This window comes from Chenopodium quinoa, unplaced genomic scaffold (assembly GCF_001683475.1).
Source record: "Chenopodium quinoa cultivar QQ74 unplaced genomic scaffold, ASM168347v1, whole genome shotgun sequence".
Taxonomy (NCBI): Eukaryota; Viridiplantae; Streptophyta; class Magnoliopsida; order Caryophyllales; family Amaranthaceae; genus Chenopodium; species Chenopodium quinoa.
Genome location: NW_018742329.1, coordinates 1,796,394 through 1,821,522, shown reverse-complemented (window position 1 = coordinate 1,821,522; position 25,129 = coordinate 1,796,394). Strand labels below are relative to the sequence as shown.

The window sequence follows — 25,129 nt, the reverse complement described above, 5'->3', positions numbered from 1 at the left end:
CAAATGGATAGAAAAACAATTCAGAGTTTCGACGAGGATAAAAGAAGTTAGCGCCAGGCGCTGATCATTAGCGCCAGGCGCCAGGCATTAGCGCCAGGCGCTAATGTCTTTCGTCAGGCGCTAATTAATATTTTCATGCGTTCTCTTAATTCAGATAAAATTTAGCCTTACAGAAGGGCAAAATTGTATTTTCCTTAAAAACACTCTTTTATTCTGATTAAAACTCCAAAAAGTCAATCAAAGTCAATTTATCAATGCTAATTGAATTAGGAATGAAAAGAACCTTCTAGAAGAATAGAAGACTAAAATCAATCCTAATTGCATTAGGAATGATAAATCCACATTAGGCCCTCCTCTGGATCATTGGGCCGTATATAAGCATCAAACCTGGCCCAGTTAAGTAATTTGGCCATAACTTCGTCATTATTCATCGGAATTGGGCTTATAATATATCGTTGGAAAGCTCTTTTCAAGCCCCATCCAACTACACCATTATTGGACCCTTTCCACGGACCAAACCAAACTGGATTGACTGTTTTCTTAAAATAGGTTTTCAAAAACAGAGAGAGGAGAAAATAAATTAAAACTATCCGCAACACTGGACTTTCCACACTTTCACTTCATTCGATTATGATTCGACGTGAAAGGTACTCATTACCGGGTTTGGTTTTGGGGAGACACAAATGGGTGTCTACAGATGTTCACGCATATACTTTGTCCTATTCGGAGCATCATTTTGCAGTGGAAATTCGAGATAGTAATAATGTTCCCAAGTGGGCTGCAATTGGTATATACAGGTGGCCGGATAATGGAAATAAACACCTGACTTTTGAGTTAATGAAGTCGCTCACAAATGCTATACAACTTCCCTTAATTTTCTTTGGTTATTTTAATGAGATTCTTTTTTAATATGAGAAGCAAGGTGGAATTCCAAGAAATGAGAGGAAAATGGAGTTGTTTAGGGAGACTATTGATTTGTGTAGGCTGGAGGAACTTGGTTACAAAGGTAATATTTTTACTTGGTACGGGGGTAATGATCCTAGCACGATTGTGAGAGAACGTTTGGATCGGTTTTTGGCTTGTGAGGCGTGGAGGTCTGTGTTCCCTAGGTTTGCTGTTCGACATTATCCAATTTCTTACTCTGACCATGCACCAATACTACTTGAGACAAATGCTATTACTTGCCAGAGACGGAGAAAGAAGCGATTCCACTTTGAGTCATTATGGCTTTCGAATCATGACTCAGTCAGTAGTGAAGAGTGCGTGGGAATGTAATGCGGGTAGGCCTATAAACTCTAAAATAGCTGTGTGTGCAACTAAGCTAAGCAGATGGGCGTGCGATGTATTTGGGGATGTGAAAAAAAAAATTGCATTGAAAGAGCAAGAGTTACAGGATTAGCAGAGTAGAGACCCCGACGCGGCTATGCTCGAACAATGTAAGGGGATTGTGAAGGAACTGGATGAATTGCAGCGCCTAGATGAGTCATACTAGCATGCTCGGTCCCGGGTTAATGAATTGAAGAATGGAGATAAGAACACCTCTTATTTCCATCACAAGGAGAGTTATCGACAAAGAAGTAATTTTATTCATGAGCTTGAGGATAATAGTGGTCAAATGCATGATAATGAAGAGGAAATTTCAGAAATTATATCTGATTATTTTTCTAACATTTTTGAGTCGTCTGTGCCTTCTGATTTTGAGGAGGCCATTGCAGGGCTCGATTGTTTGGTGACGGATGAGATGAATCAAAATCTGATGACTTTTCCCACGGCGGAGGAGATCCATCTAGCTCTCATGCAAATGCACCCGAATAAGGCTCCCGAAGTTGATGGTATGCATGCTCTCTTTTACCAAAAATGTTGTCATATTGTTGGGCATGATATTGTTGCTTTAATTTAGAATTGGTGGATTAATGGGGGGATCTTGGTGAAATAAATAAGATCTGTATTGTGATTATTTCGAAATGTCAATAGCAAAAAAAAATGACTAAGTTTCGCCCTATTAGTTTATGCAATGTTGTTTACAAGATACTTTCAAAAGTCCTTGTAAGTCGTCTAAAATTTATTCTTCCTGGTCTTATTTCTCATCATCAGAGTGCTTTTGTTCCGGGAAGGTTGATAACTGATAATGCTATTGTTGCTTTTGAAATTTTCCATGCTCTGAAAAGAAGAAAGGAGGGTAGAGCGGGAACTATGGCATTAAAACTTTATATGAGTAAGGCGTATGATAGGGTGGAATGGAGTTTTTTGGAAAAAGTGATGTGTCGTATGGGTTTTTGTGGGGCATGGATACAGAAAATGTTAATGTGTTTGTCCTCGGTGTCATAATCATTCAAATGGAATGGGCAGGATGATGGAAAGGTAGTCCCTACTCATGGTTTACGATAGGGGGATCCGATTTCTCCTTATTTGTTTCTGTTATGTGCCGAAGCTTTCTCTGCTTTGTTGTCTAAGGCGGCTAATGCTAGACTTATTACTGGAGCGCAAATTTGGTGGGGTGCTCCTAGAGTATCTCACTTGTTATTTGCGGATGATAGTATTTTATTTGCTAGAGCTACACTTCAGGAATGCTCGAAAATTGCCGACATTATTGGCATATATGAAAGAGCATCTGGGCAAAAAATTAATTTTGATAAATATGAAGTGTCATTTAGTAAATGTGTGGATGTTATGAGGAGAATGGATATATTAGCGGTCCTTGGTGTCAAACAAGTTGAGAAGCATGAGAAATATTTGGGGCTCCCTACCATTATCAGAAGGTCGAAAAAAGCGGTTTTTGCTTGCCTCAAGGAAAGAATTTGGAAGAAAATGCAAGGATGGAAGGAAAAATTGCTCTCTCAAGCCGGTAAGGAGGTGTTGATTAAAGCAGTTGCTCAAGCAATCTCTACTTATATGATGGGGTTATTTCATATTCCGGATTCCCTCATTGATGAAATTCATGCTATGATTGCTCGTTTTGGTGGGGATCGTCCGGTACGGAACGCAAGATGCATTGGTTGAGTTGGGAAAAGCATTGCCTTCCGAAGTCTCCTAGGGGAATGGGTTTTAAGGATCTAAAGACCTTTAACCAAGCTCTTCTTGCGAAACAAGGTTGGAGACTCATGAATAATCCAGACTCCCTCATCTTTAAAGTTCTTAAAGTTAAATACTTTAAGAATAGTGATTTCTTATCATCTTACAGGGGCCACAATCCGAGCTTTGTGTGGAGGAGTATTTGGGGTGCGAAGTCAATCCCAGGGGCGGAGCCAATTAAGGGACATGTGGGGACACTTGTCCCCCCATTTTCAAAAAAAAAAAAAAAAGAAAAAATAATTAAAAAAAAAACTGAAAGAAACACGCTGAGACAGAAAGAAGAAGAAAAGAAATTGCAAAATTAAACCCCAACTTTCTCAATTCTCAATTTCTCTCTCTTCGAAGTTCGAAAGTTGGAGAATTGGAGTTCTCAGTCAGTCAGGCTTGTCAGCGGCACTTCATCCGTTTGTCGGTTCGTTCGCGTCTTCTCCCATCCAGTGGCGGTGTCGGGTGTCTTGCTGTCTTCGGTCTTCCGCCCTTAATTGTCTCCGCCCCTGCTCCCGTCGCCGGTTTTGTTCACCCAAATCACCAGTTCGCGATTTGGAGTTCGACAGACGACAGTTCGTGTCGCCGGTGTGCGGTGTCGGTGTCGGGTGTCTTGCTGTCTTTGGTCTTCCGGTCTTTGCTAAACCCAATTCACCCAAATCAATGGAGGTATGTAAATCTGAATTTCAACTTATTACTTGTTTAATTGATGAAATTGTTGTATATATCAACTTATTACTTGTTAATCTTGTTTAATTTCGATTGAGAATTATTGTGGATTTGACGATTTGTCGTTTGTGGGTATTGAAGACGAATTTCAACTTATTACTTGTTTAATTGATGAAAGTGTTGTATATATCAACTTATTACTTGTTTAATTTCGATTGAGAATTATTGTGGATTTGTCATTTGTTGATTTGTGGGTATTGAAGTTTTGAACTTATTGAAAATTGAAATGTTTAGTCTTTGAATTATTGGTATTGAAAATTTGTTTTATAGTTTATTATTTTTTTCCCTGTTTTTGTGAATTTAAATGATTGAAATGTATAGTTGAATTAGAAATTTAGAAATTAGAATCTTAGGTTTTGTTATTATGTAATGATGTGGTTGTGGAAATTGATATATAATTTTCAATTGAATTAGGTAATGTCAAAAGATTCACCAAATTCAAACAAATCCAAGGCAACTAAACAACCCGATCTTGACAATTCTTGTTTAAAGGTAGAATGCCTTCCGCTGTAGGCTATAAACCTACCCTTAGTACCGAAATGGGTACGTTACAGGAAAGAATTACTTCTACAAAAGAAGGTTCCATAACTTCGATTCAAGCAGTTTATGTACCTGCGGACGATTTGACCGAAACTCAATGAAAATGAGTCTAATAACTCACCTTCATTAAGCTCCCCTCAAAGTCAAGAAAATGGTATCGAAATGGCTGGTTCAAGTAATAGTAATGTACCATTAGAGGAAGATTCAGTGTACGATTTTGTCCCCCCAAGTTGAAAATCCTGGCTCCGCCACTGGTCAATCCTACTGGATGGATTAAAGTGGAGGGTTGGTGACGGTGGAAAGATTAATGTATGGGAAGACTTTTGGCTACCTAGTGACAGTGGGATTAAAATTCCTACAGTGAATGTAGAGAGCCCCGCTGATCTTTGTGTTGCGGAATTAATTGATCACAAAAGACATTGCTGGGATGTTGAGGCTTTACATCAACATTTGATTGCTGAGGATATTGCTATAGTGCAGGGACTTCTGTTGAGCTTAAATAATGTTTCGAACTCTATGTATTGGTCACCTGCTACTGATGGAATGTACTCCACCACAAAATCAAGTTACTGGTTAGCAAGGATGGGTCATGTGAGTGGCTGGACAGAACGCTTCAGAGGTGATAGGGCTGCAATCTGGAATGCGATATGGAATAATGGTGGTCCTCCCAAATTGTGTCAATTTTTGTGGAGAGCATGTACGAAATCTTTGGCAACGCTTGGTAGATTGCGACAAAGACATGTTAGGGATAATGGTGTGTGTGGGGTGTTTCATAATTCACAAGAAAGCATAGTCCATGCGATATTCCTATGCCCAAATGTGAGCCAAGTGTGGGATTTTTCTCCGTTTGCTGACTTGCTTCGTGATGCACCAAGCGAGAGTTTCTTTGACAAATTTACGTGGGTGAAAGGAAAACTGAATAAGAGCGATTTGCTGGAGTTTGCTGCCTTTGCGTGGGCTACGTGGTCGTATCGTAACTCAGTGGTGTTTGATAATTCTTGGCAGAACAGAGATGTGAGGGTCCTGGGCTTTCTGAGATTAGTGAAAGATTACAAGAAATACAACAATGTTGTGAGGGTCAGCTCCCCTACTGCTGTGGCGAGGAATGAATGGAAGCCGCCTTCTGCGGTGTTTATTCGCATCAATTCTGATGCTGCTGTTATCAACGAAAATAATGCTAGTATTGGAATGGTATTGAGGGATGAGCAGGGGGTTATGGTGGCAGCTAAGGTGAAGCGTATTGCAGGGATGCCTTCTATTAAAGTGCTCGAAGCTATGGCTGCTAGGATGGGGCTTTAGGTCGCACGTCAGCTTGGGTATGGGAAGGTGGAGTTGGAATCTGATGCCATTACAATGACCAATTTGATCAATTCATCAAAAGAAGGCAAGACTCCTTTAGACCTTGTAATAGATGATATCCGTTTAATGAGCAGGGATTTTGATAGTTTTGTTTGTGCTCATATCAAACGGATGGGAATCTGTGTTGCTCACCTCGTGGCGAGGCAATACCCACCTGATGGTATTGAGAATTTGTAAGTGGATAACTTTCCGCCAGGGGTAGCCTCCCTTGCTAAGCTCGATGTTGGCTGAGTTTTATATCTAATATATGCTCTTGGAGCTTTTCAAAAAAAAAAAAATAATAACTACAGAATATCGTGATAGATGGATATGCATTGTAGTGATTAATACCAGCATGATACACTACATAGCACATACCCTTTAATTTAGCACCCCGAATTTATTTATTTATTTATTTTTTTGTGTGTTTAGAGAGCTACAGGGGCGGGGGTGAGGATCGATACCAGGACCTCCTAGGATCGGGAGGGAAGCTCTAACCACTTGAGCTATCCCTCACACCCTCACTCTTGGAATTTAAAAATTTAGACGTATGTTCACGTTTTTTTTACCTTATTTTTGTTGTACTAAAATTACTTTATTAAACTTAAATTATTTTTGCTGAAATGAAATATTTTTACTAATTCTCTATTTCTCCATATATTTCTCTTTTACAATTACCGGTTTTTACTAAATTTAAATGAATTTTACTAAATATTATGTTTTTTTTTAAGATGAAGTGAATAGAGCCTATGTATTGTAGCAGGTTAGAGGAAAAATATTTTGTTCTTTCCTGAGCTACTCATGGGGATGACTAGAGTTTTCGTATTCTTAGATTTACTTTACGAAATTTCATATGTAGGTAATTTTATTTCAACTTGACAAAGTAGGTATCTAATTGCCTAATTACAATATATAGTCTTATTAAGAAGTCTTATTTCTTACATTTCTAACTCACAAAAGGTCTATTCCGATTTATTGAAAAAACTGAACTGATTGGAGCTGAAATGAACGGAACTGAATTAAAATGAATTGTTTATGAGCGAAGGAAATTAGGAACTGAACTGAATTGGTTGGACCTGAGCTGAAGTGAACTGAAATTAAGCCGGACAGAACATGCCTTAAGGAAAGGAACTATTAGTTTCAAATATAGACCTTTGTTGACATTATAGCTGAGAATAATTATTGTTTGTGATTATTGAAGTAATGTCTCAATTCCCTTTATTTGGCATCAAATGCTGAAAATTCTTATACCATATTGATGTCATTATGCTGTTTGAATGTCATCTCTAATTTGGTTGTTGACTTGTTGTGCACAAATTCTATATGAATTTGTACACTGACTTGACGTCGATATCTTGTAGTTTACAAATAAACATAAGTCCATTTACCCGTTTATAGTTGTTTACTTTTCACCATAACATCCACAATATAACAATATCTTCATATGGTTACCTTAGTAGTGATACTTTGACCAAAACCTCTCATAATTTTAGTCTAATTGTGTTGTAAAATAAGATATATTTACAAGGTTATCAAGAAGAAATAATCAATAAGATTGAAAAGTTGATTTATATCAATAGAACAAATACGGTGTGTCGTGATGCAAATCATTGACTTGAAAACAAAATTCCGACGCAATCGTGGTGCTCAATTGTATTCGTCGGCACGTTCCCTAAGGTTAACACACCACTCTCATAAAAAGACACTTTTGGGGATGAGAGGTTGGATTCATATAAACTTATGCCCAAAAAGAGGAATGTGTTTAGCTTAAAGTGTTTAATAATTGTGTTTTTTTTCATTATTTTTAATCATGAAAATATATAATGAAAGATTAAGAGCAAGAGGATGAATCTAGACAACAAAGGATGATTAAATCACAATAAACATCCAATTCAATAAGGGGTTACAAGAGAATCCAAGAGATGAAGAAAGAATGCCAAAAGTAAAATGTATGATGACATGAAAAGTCTACTCCACAACCCACTTGTGGGCAATCATTGTTGGCCACAACCTACTTGTGGAGTAGGCTGATTTTTCCTTATAAAATAGACATAAAAAGTTCACTCCACTACCCACTTGTGGACAAACATTGTAGGCCACAATCTCCTTGTGGAGCAAACTAATCAACCTCCAAAAAACTTGGTTTTTACTCTTTTTAATCCAACAGATTGTTGCAACTAAAACTGAGCAAAGAATCAGAAGTAGTAATAACGAATACATTCAAATTAAACACTGTAATCATATTTTAAAGTGTTTGTAATACAATGTCATTCAAATTAATTGGTTAATTGGTATATGATAGAAACCCAGATTCTAGAGAGAGAAACAGAGAGAAATATAGAGAGAAGAAGAGGAAGAAATATTGGAGATAAAGTTAAGTTTTCATTAATGAGAGGAGCAACATATATACAAGATATTACAGCTGGAATAATGTAACAAACTTGTCCTAGTCAGCAACAACAAATACAAATATCTTAACATCCCCCCTCAAGATGAAACATCTTGAACTTTACAAACCCAATCTTGAGTAGGAGGTTGAATAACTAGACCAATTTTGAAACACATAAACTTGTGTAAATCTGCCCCTAAAGGCTTTGTCATAATGTCTGCAAGCTGCAAAGCAGACTTGACATGTACTGTCTGAATAAAACCAGATTGAACATTTTCTCTCACAAAATGAACATCCAGCTTGTGATGTTTGCTCCTCAAATGTTTTGTTTTCTCATGGAAAACAGGATTTTCTGCAAGATGTTGTGCAGAAACATTGTCACAACATAGAGGTATTGGAGTTGGAACATGAATGCCTAACTCAGAAAGCAGACCTTCCAACTAAATAACCTCATTAGTTGTGTAGCTCATACTTCCATACTCAGCTTCAGTAGAGCTCTTGGAAACAACCTTTTGTTTCTTCGTTTTCCAGGATATGAGAGTCTGTCTTAAGAAAACACAATAACCAGAAAAAGACTTTCCTGAATTTGTACATGTTCCCCAGTCAGCATCACTATAAGTAGTAAGAGTCAAGTCATTCTGAGCAGCATAAAACAGCCCCATATTAACAGTACCCTTTAAGTATCTCAGTATATGAACAACAACATTCAAATGAGGAACTTTTGGTTTATGCAAAAACTGACTGAGTTGTTGTACTGAGTAACTAATATCAGGTCTAGTGAGAGTGACATACAACAGCTTACCAATGATTTTCCTAAAAATTTCAGGACCAGAAAGTTCATCTCCTTCAAAATCACTCAGCTTAAGATCTTTGGGAAGAGGAAAAGAAGCAGGATTACATGATTCCATATGAGCATCCCTGAGCATATCCAGAATGTACTTTCTTTGATTCAAAAGTATACCTGAATTAGATCTAGAAACTTCAATTCCTAAAAAATATTTGAGACTTCCCAAATCTTTAATAGTAAAAGCATCATGTAGAGCAGACTTCAGAATAGAAATAGCACTTGAATCATTTCCAGTGATGAGTAAATCATCCACATAAACCACCACTAGAGTAAAAGATTTCTTATCTTTCTTTATGAACATAGAGTAATCTTGTTTTGACTGTGAATAACCAAAATCAATCAAGAATCTGCTCAATTCCTTATTCCAGCACCTAGAAGCCTGCTTCAAACCATAAATGGACTTTTTTAATCTGCAAACCTGACCAGGAAGGGCCTTTGTATAGCCCGGAGGAGGTATCATATAAACCTCTTCATCAAGATAACCATGAAAGAAAGCATTATTCACATCAACTTGTTGAATATCCCAATTATAAGTTGCAGCCAAAGCAATAACTGTTCTGACAGTGGTAAATTTAGCAACATGACTAAATGTATGTTTATAGTCCTTATCTTTCATCTGTTTGTCACCTCGAGCCACAATCCTTCCCTTGCATCTTTCAACTGTACCATCAGGCCTAAATTTTGTCTTATAGACCCACTTAGAACCTATGGCCTTTTTCCCAGGTGGCAAATATGATAATTCCCAAGTACCAGTTTTCTCCATTGCCTCAATCTCTCTATCCATAGCCTTCACCCACTCTAGGTGATCCTTGGCCTGAGAATAAGAACTTGGTTCAAAAGCATTCAACACCTTGATCAAGTTAAGCTTAGTATCAACATCCATGGCTAACAAAGAGGGCTCAGTATACACATTGAAGGATTGACTAACACTATCAGAATTGGTAGAAATACCAGGAATAGTTACCTGGAAATTATCAAATTTCCTAGGGATTGATCTAGGCCTAGAAGAATGCCTTAGAACAGGTGGAGACACAGAACCAGTCTCAAGAATTTCAGTAGATCCCTGAGACTCAGAATGTTCATTTTCAGAGTTAAAGAAATGATGAATAGGAGAAGAGTGATGAGCAGAAGAATGAAAAGAAGTAGAAGTGTCTGAAGAAATGGGATCAGAAGATGAATTTGGCATTAAATGAACCAAATCTGCATGATCTAAAGCAGGATTCACCATATCCAGACTAATACCACTAGGAGATTGCTGATCAGAAATTGAGCCAACCTTAAAAGGAAAACTAGTTTCCACAAAAACCACATCTCTACTCAAAATGATCTTATGAGTAGATAGGTCATACAACTTGTAACCCTTCTGACCAAAAGGATACCCAACAAATACACATCTCTTAGCTCTAGCATCAAATTTATCACCAAGCTTCTGAGCAGCATAACACAGACAACCTAGAACCCTTAAATGAGAATACTCAGGAACTTTTCCAAATAAAACTTCATGTGGTGTTTTCCAATTGAGAACAGAACTAGGAAGGATATTAATCAAAAAGGTAGCAGCCAACAAACATTCACCCCAAAATTTGAGAGGTAAACCAGCATGTAACCTCATAGTTCTAGCTGTCTCTAACAAGTGCCTATGTTTTCTTTCTACCCTGCCATTTTGCTGAGGATTGCCTGGAATACTCCTTTGGTGAAGTATACCATTCTCAGAAAATAACTTAGCACAAGATTCTTGAATAAATTCTGTCCCATTATCACTTCTAATCATTTTGATCTTAGCACCAAATTGAGTACTTACATAACCAATAAAATCAGACAAAATTCCAAACACCTGAGTTTTCTCATGAAGCAAATATGTCCATGTGATTCTAGTATGATCATCCAAAACAGTCAAAAAATAAGAAGCCCCAGACAAAGAAGGCCTCCTGTACTTGCCCCAAAGATCAACATGAACTAAATCAAACTGACTAACAGTCATAGAAATAGAGATAGGAAAAGGAAGTTTATGGTGTTTACCAAGAACACATGCTTCACAACTAAAATCACAATTATTATTGCCTGTCAAAGGAACTATTACATGTTTCAATTTGATAGTATAAATATGACCAAGTCTAGCATGAATCACATCCACGCTAGGATTAACATGCTTAGTCAAAATATTATTCACAGACTTAACAGCATTAGTAGATTCAGAATGTGAACTAGATGTAGGTAAGCAAGAAGAAGAAGAAGAAGAAGGCTGACAAACATAAGTGAACTTGTAAAGACCAGAATGTCTTGTGCCAATAGCTCTGACAGCTCTAGTTACAGGGTCCTGAAACAAGCATGAATCATTTGTAAAATGAGAATGCAATTGATGTTGATCTAACATTTTTCCTACAGACAGAAGATTGTGTTTAAAAGTAGGAACAAATAAGACATCAGAAATTGAGATTTCAGGAGTCAAAATGACTGAACCAGCATACAAAACAGAGGTAATAGTTCCATCAGGCAATTTAATCTTAATTGGATTTTGTAAGGAAGTCAATGAAGCAAACAAATCAATATTACCAGCCATATGGTCACTAGCACCAGTATCAACTATCCAAGCATCTTTATGAAACACTTCATCCAATAACTCAACATTAGATGCAACAACAATACCTGCAAAATTGACCGCTGAGGATAGAGGATTGTCTGAATTCTGCTGCATCATCTTGTAAAATTGATTGTATAAATTCGTCATAGCAACAGGATCAGCTGAATTACAAGAAGCACTACCAGAGGAGATAGCACCAGAACCGCTAACATTACCAGCAACCCTTGCAGAACCTTTGTTCTTCAAAGTAGTAAACCAATCAGGAACACCGTACAACTTGAAGCATTGATCAACAGTATGATCTCGCTTCTTACAATGTTCACAAGTCAACTCAGATTTTGCTCTCTTAAAATCCTTCTTATACTGAAAATTAGGTTTAGGAAAAACCTTAGGAGTAGGAGCAATATTACCAGAAGCAACATGAAACGCACTAATTTCATGTGAAGAAGAGCTGAACTGATTCAACCTATTTTGCTGCTCAATTTGTTGTAATGTATGATATGCCTTATTGACATTTGGTAAAGGATCAACACTCAACAAATTTATGGTAACCTGATCATAATTTCTGTTCAATCCAGAAAGTAATTGAATCAATTTCTTTCGCTGTTCCATCTCCAATAACTTCTTCAGAATACCACAACTACAACTCGCCAAGGCACCACAAGTACAATCAGGAAATCCTTCAATAACATGCAATTGATCCCAAACACTCTTCAATTTTCCATAATATTCTGCAATACTATCATTATTCTGATTAGTATAAATCAAATTGCGATGCAACTCAAACAATTGAGGTGCATTCGATTGACCAAATCGTTCAGAAATCTCCTTCCACAAACCATGTGAAGAATTCACAAACATAAAACTCTCAACTAAATTTTTATCAATTGAGTTCAAGATCCAGGACATTACCATGTAATCATTACGCAACCATTTTTGGTAGTCAGGTGAATCAACACCAGGAGAAGGAAGACTTCCATCCACAAATTGCAGCTTATTCCTAGCAATTAGAGCCATACGAACAGTGCGACTCCAATTCAGGAAGTTCGAACCAGTAAGAATGTGATTTCCAAGCTGCATGCCTGGATGATCTCCATTAGAGAGATAGTAAGGATCATCGAACTTAACGCTATTCGAATTCTGATATTGATTTTCTGTAGAAGCCGCCATTATCGAAGAATTCAAGGAATTGAAAAAATCGTACTGAATCGATCAAAATTAATCCGAAAATTCAAGAAAATCAAGAAATCAAGAATCAAAATCAGGAAGAATCAGAAGATTATGAAGAGAAAAGAAAGGAAAATCTGCAAATTATGCAGAAATCATCAAGAAATCGCCGCAAAATCACCTTGCAGCTCTGATACCATGATAGAAACCTAGATTCTAGAGAGAAAAACAGAGAGAAATATAGAGAGAAGAAGAGGAAGAAATATTGGAGATAAAGTTAAGTTTTCATTGATGAGAGGAGCAACATATATACAAGATATTACAGCTAGAATAATGTAACAAACTTGTCCTAGTCAGCAACAACAAATACAAATATCTTAACAGTATAAATTCTACAGAAGAATGTGATTACCAACGTTCCTTTTTTCTCCCAAAATATTAACTAGTAATACATATTTTTTATTTTATTTTTATAAATATATTACATAAATACATCAATTTATACATTAGAAAATAAAACGTCAAGCGCACTTTTTGTTACAAGGAAGATCATGTAAGAAGGCATTTTACAATAACATTATGATAAATTGGTGATCATGAATAATGCCAACAAATTAAGCAAGGTTAAATTTTCTTTTGACTAGTTGCATCTTGATGAATGCTCATGCATCATCATCAACTATTCTAACACCATCAAGGTATCTTCTTCCATCCAACGGACGATCAACAAATCCCTTCCAGTAATCTTTCATGCTGATTCTTTTAAACTTTGCACGATTGATCGAGTTTATTAATCTAGGGTTGGGGCCTATTTCACGATCAAGTGAAGGGGAAACAAATGTGGCAATTGATAACCTCTCTTTAGTTGCATTCACCACAGCTCGATGCATAACACTTCGGTACATCCCATTGCTCATTATCTACATGATACAAGTAGAAGGATTAAACCGTATATATATTTTGTCAAAAAAAAAAGAAAGAAAAAAAAACCAGCTAGAGATTTAGTTCAATTTTGTTCACCTTTTTTTTATTAAATCGAAATTATTTTTATTGAAATTAAATTATTTTTATTGATTCCCTTTTATATTTCTTATTTTAAAGTTACATGTTCTTACTGAACAAACTTTTTCTTTCTTTTTTTTTTAAACGAAAAATTGATATTAATAATCTTAACTTTGTTCTGTTTTCTTTTAATAATTCCAACTTTGAATTATTCTGAAATAATTCAAATTTTGGGAGTGTTATATTTCTTCAATCCTAAACTGGTCAACAAATCATATCAATGACCTATTATATCAAGTTACATGCATGAAACATGTCAATTTTAGCCTGATTGGAAAAAATTATTAAAAAAATAAAAATAAATCATAAAGTACCAGCCCCTTCCCCCACTGGCCCACCTTAACCCCACCACTATTGCCCAGCTCGCCGCCCCTCTCCCACCCTAGCGTAGCCGATTTTCCCTCTCCCTAAAACTCCCTCCTATTCCACCACGTGACCACCAAGCAAACCCATCCTTCACTCAAAAAAAAAAAAAAAAAAAAAAAAAAAAAAAAACCAAATCGCCCTTCCTCCCACCCCAAAACCCTATCAGCTAGGGTTTTCGATGGGGAAGGGGTGTTTGGGGGTTTCGAGAGTGGGGGAGGTGATTTTAAGGGAGTTCGAGTGTTTTAAAGGAGATTCGATGTTGGGGGAGAGTCGAAAAAGGAGAGGAGGAGGGTGGTAAGGGGGGGGGGGTTCGGATGATCAGCACAGGAGGAGGAAGGAAACCGACATAGGGGAGGGGGAATAGCGGCGCAAGGGAAGAGAAGGATGGGGGGGGAGCTAGCTTACGTCAAGGTTGGGTTTGCCGGGATTTAGTGTTTGGATGGTGTTTTATATTTAAGGCTTGTTTTGATTAACTGAACTGAGTTAAAATGAACTAAACTAATGAACTTAACTGAATATTTTGTGAGAGAAGAAAATTAAGAACTAATCGTTGAACCGAACTATTGGAGTTGAACTAAACTGAAAATAAGTTGAAGAGAATAGATCCTTAATTTTGTTTTAAAATTTTTTAACCAAATAATTTGCGACACGTGCTATTAAGAATAAAAAAAAAACATTTAATAGGTAACCGGTCATTGCAATTAAAGAAAGAAAACACTCCAAAAAATTAGGATTATTCCAGAGTTGAAATTATTTAAAGAAAATAGAGCAAAATTGGGGTTATTAATATCAATTTTTCTCTATTGTTAAAACAGGGATTTACATTGAGAAAATGGATTGCGTACTTACCTCCAAAATGTCACCAATATTGACTATAAAGGCATCGGGTGGGGGGTCAACTGCGATCCATTTGTTATCTTTGTTGATTTGGAGGCCTTCGATTTCGTTAAGCTGTAGGAGGATAGTGATAAGGGCTGTTGCATCAGTATGAGGCACAATGCCAATGACCTTTTCCGATTGAGAACACGGTGGATAATAGTTCATCCTCATTGCTTGAGAAATTTCTCCAAACACATTGCCATCATTATCAAAATTTAGAGCCTTTGCCATAAAATCTAAGATTTTCCTTGAGAGTTTATCAACCTCGGTTGAGTAATTTTCCAATGCGTCTCTGCATGAGGATTATTTTCATATGTTACTATTGAATTACATTTTTAAAAGCCAAGAAATAAAGTACAGTATGATGTAAATAATTTCAGTTTGTAGTCTAAGACTTTAAGGTCGAACCCCTATTTCCTATAGTAGTTATTAAAAAATAAGGACTCCAACTATTTTGTTACATAGTGTTTCTTATGATCTTAAATATTGAGCAAGTTTAGTCCCAAATCTAAGACTCGGTACGAACCCCAAATCTTAAGACTTGGGGTGACATCATCATTTTGAGTCTTAAGACTTATGCTTAAGACTTTTCCCATTTTTCTTCTTAAATCTCAAACAAGTCTCAATTTGAGTCTTAAAATTTCAAAACTCAACTTAAGATTTGAGATTGCAACCACCTCACTTTTATTTTTATTATCCTTTTATTTATTTATTTATTTTTACACTTTTCTACATAATATGTCATATATTTGAGTCTTAGGGCTAAAGTGATAAATTTGTGCAAGTCTTAGTGACTCTTAACAAGAATTAAATGATATCATTTTCAATGGAGACCACAAAAAATGGTGTCACATCCAAGTCTTAAGACTTGGGCTAAACTTGCTATAAACTTATATGCGAATTTTATACTCCCTCCATGTTTGAATAAATAAAACGTTTTCTTTGTGCACTTAGCTTATGCAATTATAATACTTTGACTGATAATATCTTTTATTATAAATAAGTAAAAATTATAATATATTAATAAACTATTTGTTGGGAAGATTCCAACAAGTACGTAACCACAAGACTATATTAATTCTTATTTATAAAGCACAAAAATTAGTCAAAGTGAATTAGATGAATAGTACAAAAGTCAAATTGTTTCATTTATTTAAACACAGAGGGGGTAACATATATTATATATGATTAGAGAAATAAATCATTTAAATTATGAATTGACAAGTATAGAAGTCAAAATATTGTAATTAAAAGTGAAAGAATGAAGTCCTCCTTACAATATAAAAAATGTTATGACCAAACGATTTTATGGACAACTTATTGTTGTAAATATAGAAGAAATCTATAGTAATAGTATAAAGAAATAACAAGTAAGACCGAAAAATTGATCTCACAACACAAACGAACAAATGGTGTGTCGTAATGCAAATCACTGACTTGAAAACGAAATTCCGGCGCAACCATGGTGCTCAATTGTATTCGCCGGCACGTTCCCTGAGGTTAACACACCTCTTTCACACAAAGACACTTTTGGGTGGAAGGTTGAAGTCAAGTATCTTATGCCCAAAGAGAGATGTGTTTAAGCTATTGTGTTTGAATGTATTTTCAAGTGTATGAAATCAAAAAATTATTCTCTATTTTATAATAGAGATTGAGGTAGATGAAAAGATCATAGAGAGAATATTCTTGAACAAGAAGAATGAAATCAGAATTATTATGGTGGTTAAAACACCATAATCAACCTCTTAAATGGGGGGTTACAAGAAATCAAACTAGAAGAGGAATCTAAGGGATCCGTTGGAGTCCAAGGGACAAACACGCACCCGATCGGGCAGAGCTCGCCCGATTGGGCGAACACTTTTTTTTCAGACGTCTTCTCGCGCCCGATCGGGCGGGGCTCGCCCGGTCGGGCGGCGGAACTCCAGAATTTTACGACTCTTCTAGCGCCCGATCGGGCGGAGCTCGCCCGATCTGGCAACGGGGCTCAAGAATTTTACGACTCTTCTCGCGCCCGATCGGGCGCCCGCCCATATCTGACCCTTTGAATTTCCTTTCTTTATTTCCAACACTTGTATATGTATATGTTACGAAATATTGAAAGGAAGGGAATACTTGGTATAAAACGAGGGATGGAGCCCCCATTTAATCATCGTAATAAACAAAAAAAGCTAATTTATTGGCATTTCTGTTAATAAATCAATAAAATATCCTATCTAGCATGACTTTTCGTAACTAAACATTTGTAAGCCTGACGTTTGTAGAAAGTTGTTGACTTATTTACAGAAATGTCGAGATAAAAACCTTTTTCATTTATCATGAATATTAACCTATACTCTCTCCAAATTATGACCAATGTGGAGGACGTAGTAGAAGGCGAACCTGAATGGAAGAGGTAGCATGGGAAACGAATTGGGTCGACGCAAATGTTTAGGCAAGGTTGTTAAGAAAAACATGTCGGCCCAATCCAACTTTTGGTCATCTGATTTAACAAAGGCTTGTCCAAATCCTTCTGCGTCTGTTGGAGTTTGCCAGTATTTTCTCTTTTCTTCTAGTGGAAGGTTGAAAAATTCTTGTGTCTCTTGTTTGACTTTTTTCAACAGTGAAGAACTTATCCCATGGTTTATAAGCTGCACATTATCACAAACTAGTTAACTACCCAATATTATTATATTACTATATTATTAATACTCTCTTCGTATTTTAATAATTGTTGACCGTCATATAGTTTTAGGAAATTTAATTGACTTAAATAAAATAGAGAGTATTTTACTAATTGTAAAAGAAAGATAGTGAGGCTAATAATTTATTGAAAAATAATGAATGTAAAAGGAAATAAATAATAATAATAAAAAAAAAAAAGTAGTGGTGGATTTATGTGAGAACCATGAAAAAAGAAAAATATAATATCAAAATTTAGATTTTTGTCATAAAATAAAATGTAACACTTATTACTTTAAAACACGGCCACGTTTAGTAAGTGTAACACTTATTACAATACGAAGGAAATATATATATATATAATACATAAACAATAAGTCAATAACTATTTTAATACCAAAATAAGACAACAATATCAACTATAGTTTGGGTTAACTAAGCAACAAACACCACCTATGAGCACTAGTTAAAACTTAAAACAACACCGAAATTTGCTAAGGGGTGCACCGGGTGTCATAAATGACATTGAAGACCTTATTGTTTACATTTGGTGTTGTTCTAACAATTAGAAATAAAAATAAATGAAACACGCTGCACCCATTACAAAAGTTATAGCACAGAGTATACAATTAGAGTTATTGAAAAAATATGTCCATTGGCAAACATGCATAATCAAAACAATTAAAGTTAGGATGGACAAGCGTGTCAAATGTGTCCCAATAATGTACACGAATCTATACTTCTATACTTTAATATTTAAAAACTATAACTAAGAAACTAAGAAAGACACATGTCCCCATCCATTTTATTACACTCCTCTACCATAGTGTCACATGTCATCTTACACTATTAATTTTTTATTACACCAATTTTTTTTTAATTCTTTCATTAGATTTATAATTCATCTTTCATACACACTTCATCTCTTCATCTTCATCTCTCCCCTTTAATTCAACCTTTTTCCTAATCTCTCTTTAAATTTAGCACTTCCATCTTCTATTTTGTTGGAGACAGCGTAAGTATAATGGGTGATTGGATCAGATTAATAAGTAATATTTATAAACTATATGAGAAACGAGTAGAGCTGCCGCACCTACTTATATTTATTCTTGAAAATGAAATAATACCGAAGAATATGTTTTCTTTTATTATATTCTCTTATATTGAAAATGATATCAATTACAGTTTATATAGGAAAAACTCATCCTAAATAAATAGTGATAGAAAATTTAGGAGCATTATATGCTTTACATTTTATTTAGGTTTTACTATTTTATTATTAGTTTTTCTTAATTTTACTTATCTTAATATAGTTTATACATTGCACAATTAACTTTTATCTCACAAATTCCCCCTCTTAATTTGCAATGTTTAATAATGTTTTAAATTTCTCGAACTTTTCTGTTGTTATAGCTTTGGTAAGCATATCTGCTGGCTGATCATTAGTGTTGATGAACTCGAGCTGTATTTCTTCTTCATTGACTAATTCACGTATAAAATGATGTCGAATCTCAATGTGTTTACTTCTAGCATGAAACACTGGATTCTTTGTCATAGCGATAGTAGACATATTGTCACAAAATATCATCGTGGGGCTTTCTTGCTGAAGACCCAAGTCTTTTAAAATTCTTCGTACCCAAACTGTTTCACATGCTGCTTCAGTAGCAGACATGTATTCTGCTTCTGCAGAAGAAAGTGCTACTGTTTGTTGTTTCTTTGAATTCCATGATATTATCTTAGTGCCTAAACAGAAAATGTAGGCTGATGTACTCTTACGATCATCAATGGAACCAACCCAATCACTGTCAGTATAACCAATCAATTCTTTATCAACTTCACTCTGGTATCTTAGACCTACTTTCTAAGTACCTTGAAGATATCGTAATATCCTTTTTGCGGCAGAAAAATGTAATTTGCTAGGATTATTCATAAATCTTGATACCATATTCACTGCTTGAGCTATGTCAGGTCTTGTATGAGTTAAGTATAGTAAAGAACCTACCAAACTTCTGTACACATTACCATCGACCTTACTAGCTCCATCATCTTGACTTAATTTTTCATTCAATGCCATAGGAGTATTCACTGGTTTGCAATTTTCCATATGAAATTTCTTTAGGAGATCCACAGTATATTTTTCTTGATTAAAGAAAATTTCTCCCTTGGTTTGCGTAACTTGAATTCCAAGAAAGTATTTCATGAGTCCTAAGTCTGTCATTTCAAATTCTTGCATCATAGACTCTTTGAACTCATTAATGAGTTTCATATCATTTCCAGTGTAGATTAGATCATCAACATAAAGACAAACAATGAGAAAATGCCCATCATTGTTTTCTTTAATGTAAAGTGATGGTTCACTTGGACTCTTTTTGAATCCGTTATTCATAAAATATTTGTCAATTCTACTATTCCAAGCTCTTGGCGCTTGCTTAATCCCATAGAGCGCTTTATGCAAACGATAAACTTTAATTTCATAACCTTGTGGTTGCTCCACGTACACTTCTTCTTCTAATACACCATTCAGAAATGCGGATTTCACATCAAGCTGATAAACATATAATTCTTTCTGTGCAGCTATGGCTAACACTGTCCTAATGGTTTCAATACGAGCTACTGGAGCAAATGTTTCATTAAAATCAACTACGGATTTTTGAGCATATCCTTTGACAACAAGCCTTGCTTTGTGTTTTTGAATATTTCCGTCTTGGTCTAGTTTTGTTTTATAAACCCATTTTAGACCAATAATATCTTTACCTTCAGGGTAATCAACAAGCTCCCATGTCTTGTTTTTCTCAATCATAGCAATTTCTTCATCCATTGCTTTTATCCAAACATCGTCATTTGATGCTTCTTTATAGCTAGAAGGCTCACTTGCAAATAAAGCTAATGTTTCCGTGTCATTTGCTTTAGATAAATAGCACTCGTAATCATCCAAATAAGAAGGCCTTTTTCTAATTCTTCCTGGTTGATTTAAAACTGGAGAAGATGAGGTTTCTTGTGTTTGTGTATTTGACACATTATTAGGAGATCTATGCGGACTGTTTGCTTCATTATTTATTGTTGTTGGAGCTGGGTTACGAGAATTTATAGCTTCTTCTTGCACAGGAAAATGAACTATTTCATCATCCCATTTCCATTTTGGCGATTCTTCAAATATAACATCTCTGGAGACTATTAGCTTCTTAGCTTGTGGGTCTAAGAGACGATAGCCTTTTGATTCATCACTATATCCCACAAAAAGATACTTTCTCCCTTTGGGATCGAACTTGTCTTTACCTTGATCTTTGTTTAAGGCATATGCAATACATCCAAAAACTTTTAAATAACAACCGGTTTTCTACCATTCCAAGCTTCATAAGGAGTCTTGTTACTAACTGCTTTAGTTGGTGAACGGATGAGTATGTAAATAGCTGTATTTACAGCTTCAGCCCATAATGTTTTAGGAAGAGTCTTTTCTTCCATCATGCTTCTTGCCATTTCTACAATTGTGCGATTCTTTCTCTCTGCTACACCATTCTGCTGAGGTGTTCGTGAGACTGTCAATTGTCTTTTTATTCCTTCATTTCTACAATGCTCCATAAAAGGGTTATATAAACAATGTCTTTATCATATAACCACTTTGTCTTTCAACTAATGCTTTAAATTGGACAAATACATTGAAAGCATTTGACTTTTGATCAATAAAATATATCCACATCATACGAGTGTAATCATCGACAAATAATAGAAAATACCTCTTATTCTGTAGAGAAGGATTTCTTGTGGGGCCAAATATATCTGCATGTACTAATTCAAGAGGAGCTTTAGCTCTCCACGAAGTTTTTGGGAATGGAAGATGATGCATTTTTCCATATATACATCCTTCACAAACTTGAATATTTCTATCAATGTGTGGTAATCCCACGACCATGTCTTTTTGTTTCAATAATTGTAATCCTTTTTGGTTCAAATGTCCATATCGTAAGTGCCATAGATAAGATTCATCCATAACATTTGCTTGCAATGCCAACTTCTTTTGTGGCATATGAAGCGGGAAAACTTTATTATCAGCCATTTGTACTTTCGCCAATATAGTACCAGATTTTTTGTCCGTAACAATGCATTCTCCATTGTCAAAATTTGCTGAATATCCTCGTTGAACAAGTTTCCCAACACTTAGGAGATTATGTGTCAGATTAGGCACATAAAGAACATCATGTATGTATTTTGTGTTATTTGCTTTGCTATTAACAGCAATGACTCCTCGTCCTTCGACGTTTGCCTTTTTTCCATCACCTAAGGTGACTTGATTTGCTACACCCATATCTAACTTGATGAACATGTCCTTATTTCCTGTCATGTGGTTGCTACAACCACTATCGAGAAACCATAAATTGCTAGACTTATTTTGTGCATCCATGCACGTAAGAAATAATTGTTCACCTTCAGCGTTAGCGGTGAAATTCGCTTCATTTGTATTATTTCCATTTTGATGCCAACAATCTTTTTGAGAATGATTTGAATTACGACATCTCTTACATTTAAAATAACATTCAGATGATTGATGGTTAGACTTACCACAAATACGACAAGAATTATTTGACCTTTGTTGATAATTTTGATATTGTCCGCGACCTCTTCCTCTACTTTGTCCTCGGCCACGGCTAAAATTTTGGGTACCACGGCCTCTACCATATTGATGTCCTCTTTGGTTTCCCCCTCTTTTCTCTGACTCTCCTTGATATTGTTTGTTTGATATGTTAAGTTGGGATTGAAACGCTTGATCTACAAGTTGATCGGTATTTGTATTTCTTTTCAATTTTTGATCATGTGATTCCAAAGATCCCATCAACTCATGCATTGTGAGAGTTGACAAGTCCTTAGACTCTTCTATTATAAATGTGGCAGAATTATATTTTTCTGTCATACTTCTTAATACTTTTCGAACAACTCTTTTTTCTTCTAATGTATCACCGAGACTTCTTATTTGATTAACTATTTCCGTGACTCGTGAAAAATAAACTTGGATATTTTCTGTCTTTTGCATTTCCAGGTTATCAAAATCTCTCCATAGATTTTGTAATCTAACAGCAACTTTTTCATTTCCTAGAAATCCTTGTTTTAATGTATCCCAAGCTTCTTTGGATTTTTTCAATCCATATAAGCGGGGAAATATAGTTTTACTCACGGCTGCATGAATATATCGTAAAGCAAGTGCATCTTTTTTCTTGTTTTCCTTGTGTAGTTTTTGTTGTGCTTCATTAGGATTTTCTGGAAGGTCTTCATAGCCTCCTTCCACGAGCTCCCATAAATCTTGGGATATAAAGAATGTTTGCATTTGACTACTCCAATAGTCATAATGTTCTCCATCAAAGATAGGAAGTGTCGGTTGGGAATAAGAGAAAAATGGTGTAGATGTACTGGAAGCCATGATATAATTATTCCGGCTCTGATACCAAATTTGTTGGAGACAGCGGAAGTATAATGGGTGATTGGATCAGATTAATAAGTAATATTTATAAACTATATGAGAAACGAGTAGAGCTGCCGCACCTACTTATATTTATTCTTGAAAATGAAATAATACCGAAGAATATGTTTTCTTTTATTATATTCTCTTATATTGAAAATGATATCAATTACAGTTTATATAGGAAAAACTCATCCTAAATAAATAGTGATAGAAAATTTAGGAGCATTATATGCTTTACATTTTATTTAGGTTTTACTATTTTATTATTAGTTTTTCTTAATTTTACTTATCTAAATATAGTTTATACATTGCACAATTAACTTTTATCTCACATATTTAAGCCTCTTTTTCGATTAAAGTTCCAAAATTTTAATTTCTGTAATCATGTTTCCGATTACATATTATACTCTATAATGACTTACTGATATTTCCTCACTTATCTATCAATGCAATTTTATATGAATAACCCGTGCATCGCACGGGCCAGAAGGCTAGTTAGCAACTAATAATGAAGGCAAAACAAGAGGATTATAGCGTAATTAACCTGGAAAAAGCCCCACTCTTGGCATGCTGAATGCAACTTCTCAAGCTCAACTCCATCTCCACTAATCAAAGCTTCCATATTAATAGTTGGCAATTGAAGATTTTCATCGTCAGCTGCTAATGGAGGATCTTGATCATTTCGTATGTATCTTTCTGGGATTTCCTTAGGACAATCTTTTGCTAGTTCTTGAACACTAGGTACTAATTTCGATCCTACTAGGTTTATTATTTTTCCTTCCATTACAAAATCTTTTGCTATCTATGATTTGATTATAATGTTTTTTACCATTATTTTAATCGGATTTATAAAGATTAAAAGGTAGACTTTTGGTTACTAATTGCGTCTTTAAGATTAAATTTTCTACTCAACCATCAAATTTGACTACTAGGGCCATGATAATTTGTCTGCTTAGAATTTTTGTACGTGGCATGGAAGTGGAATAATTATTCTTGTTGTCTTTATAAGAAAATTATACCAACTAGTTGTAGGATACAGTACGTAAAACTTGTGGAAATGCAGGTAGAGCTATAGACCTGTTAAAATCTGATTTGACCTATTTGATTTGAAACCGATTCATATTTCGACTTATATGGATACAATAATTTAACATGATTCAAGTTTGAAATTAAAGCCGGCCATGGACACATAATTTAACATGACTCAAGTTTGAAATCAAACCCAATCTGGCTCTACCTAACCTGACCCGGATATTCGACTTGACACCTCTAATTGTAGGGCTATGGTCGTGCGTGAAAGCTAAATTTAATTGTGAAAGCTAAGGTGGGGATCCCTTCCCTTCCCCCTTACTGTCAAAGTGTCTAACTCGCAAATACCACAAATTAAAACTGTGAAGGTTGAGTTATGGCTAGGATCGTTCTCCTTACCTTATAAAAAAAAAAATCGGTTAGGATCGTTCTCCTTACCTTATAAAAAAAATTATTGTATTTATATTTTATAACACTGATGTGACACATAATTTTAGATGATTATTGTGTTTAATTGTTAAATATTACTTCCTCTATTTTTGTATTACTTGACCTTAGTGGCGGACCCACCCTTGTGCATAGTGGGTCATATGACCCTGCAAAAATAAAAAGAGCTTTAAAATATCAAACATTGCAACTAATAACCATATTCTATTACTAGTCTAGTGGTTGAGGCTTGAGGCCTTATCGCCTTAGGGCGTGTTTTGCGCTAGCTTTTGAGTAGTTTTTAGATAGCCTTTAGTGGTTTGACCAAGTCAAATCACTACTTGACAAAAAATATGAGTGTTCGGTAAAATAGTGGTTAGGGTAGCTTTTAGTGGTGGAGGTAGCTTTTATGATAAGTTAGAAAGATTAGCTTTTGAAATTGGATGTAGCTCTTGAGGTAACTGTTGAAAATTTAATCTATAGTTTTAAAAATAAAATGTTGATTTTTATATGTAACAACTAGTCAACCGCTACTTTACTGAACACTCATATCTAAATTATTTATCTTCACAGCTAACAGCTTGTTGATAGCTAACAGCTACATACACA

At 35.3% G+C, this 25,129-nt stretch overlaps 2 protein-coding genes across 2 annotated transcripts; one reads left to right on the top strand and one right to left on the bottom strand.

The window, feature by feature from the left end:
* Positions 1-1,983: 1,983 nt before the first annotated feature.
* On the top strand, positions 1,984-5,625 carry LOC110689525. The gene is made up of 3 exons (XM_021866308.1): positions 1,984-2,308; positions 2,432-2,973; positions 4,606-5,625. The coding sequence occupies exons 1-3, from the start codon at positions 1,984-1,986 to the stop codon at positions 5,623-5,625; spliced, it is 1,887 nt and encodes a 628-aa protein (XP_021722000.1).
* A 7,555-nt stretch (positions 5,626-13,180) lies between these two features.
* On the bottom strand, positions 13,181-23,849 carry LOC110689950 (protein SRG1-like). Its single transcript, XM_021866771.1, has 4 exons — positions 23,610-23,849; positions 17,335-17,582; positions 14,926-15,247; positions 13,181-13,568 (listed from the first exon to the last, which is right to left on the bottom strand). The coding sequence occupies exons 1-4, from the start codon at positions 23,847-23,849 to the stop codon at positions 13,311-13,313; spliced, it is 1,068 nt and encodes a 355-aa protein (XP_021722463.1). The 3' UTR covers positions 13,181-13,310.
* Positions 23,850-25,129: the final 1,280 nt, after the last annotated feature.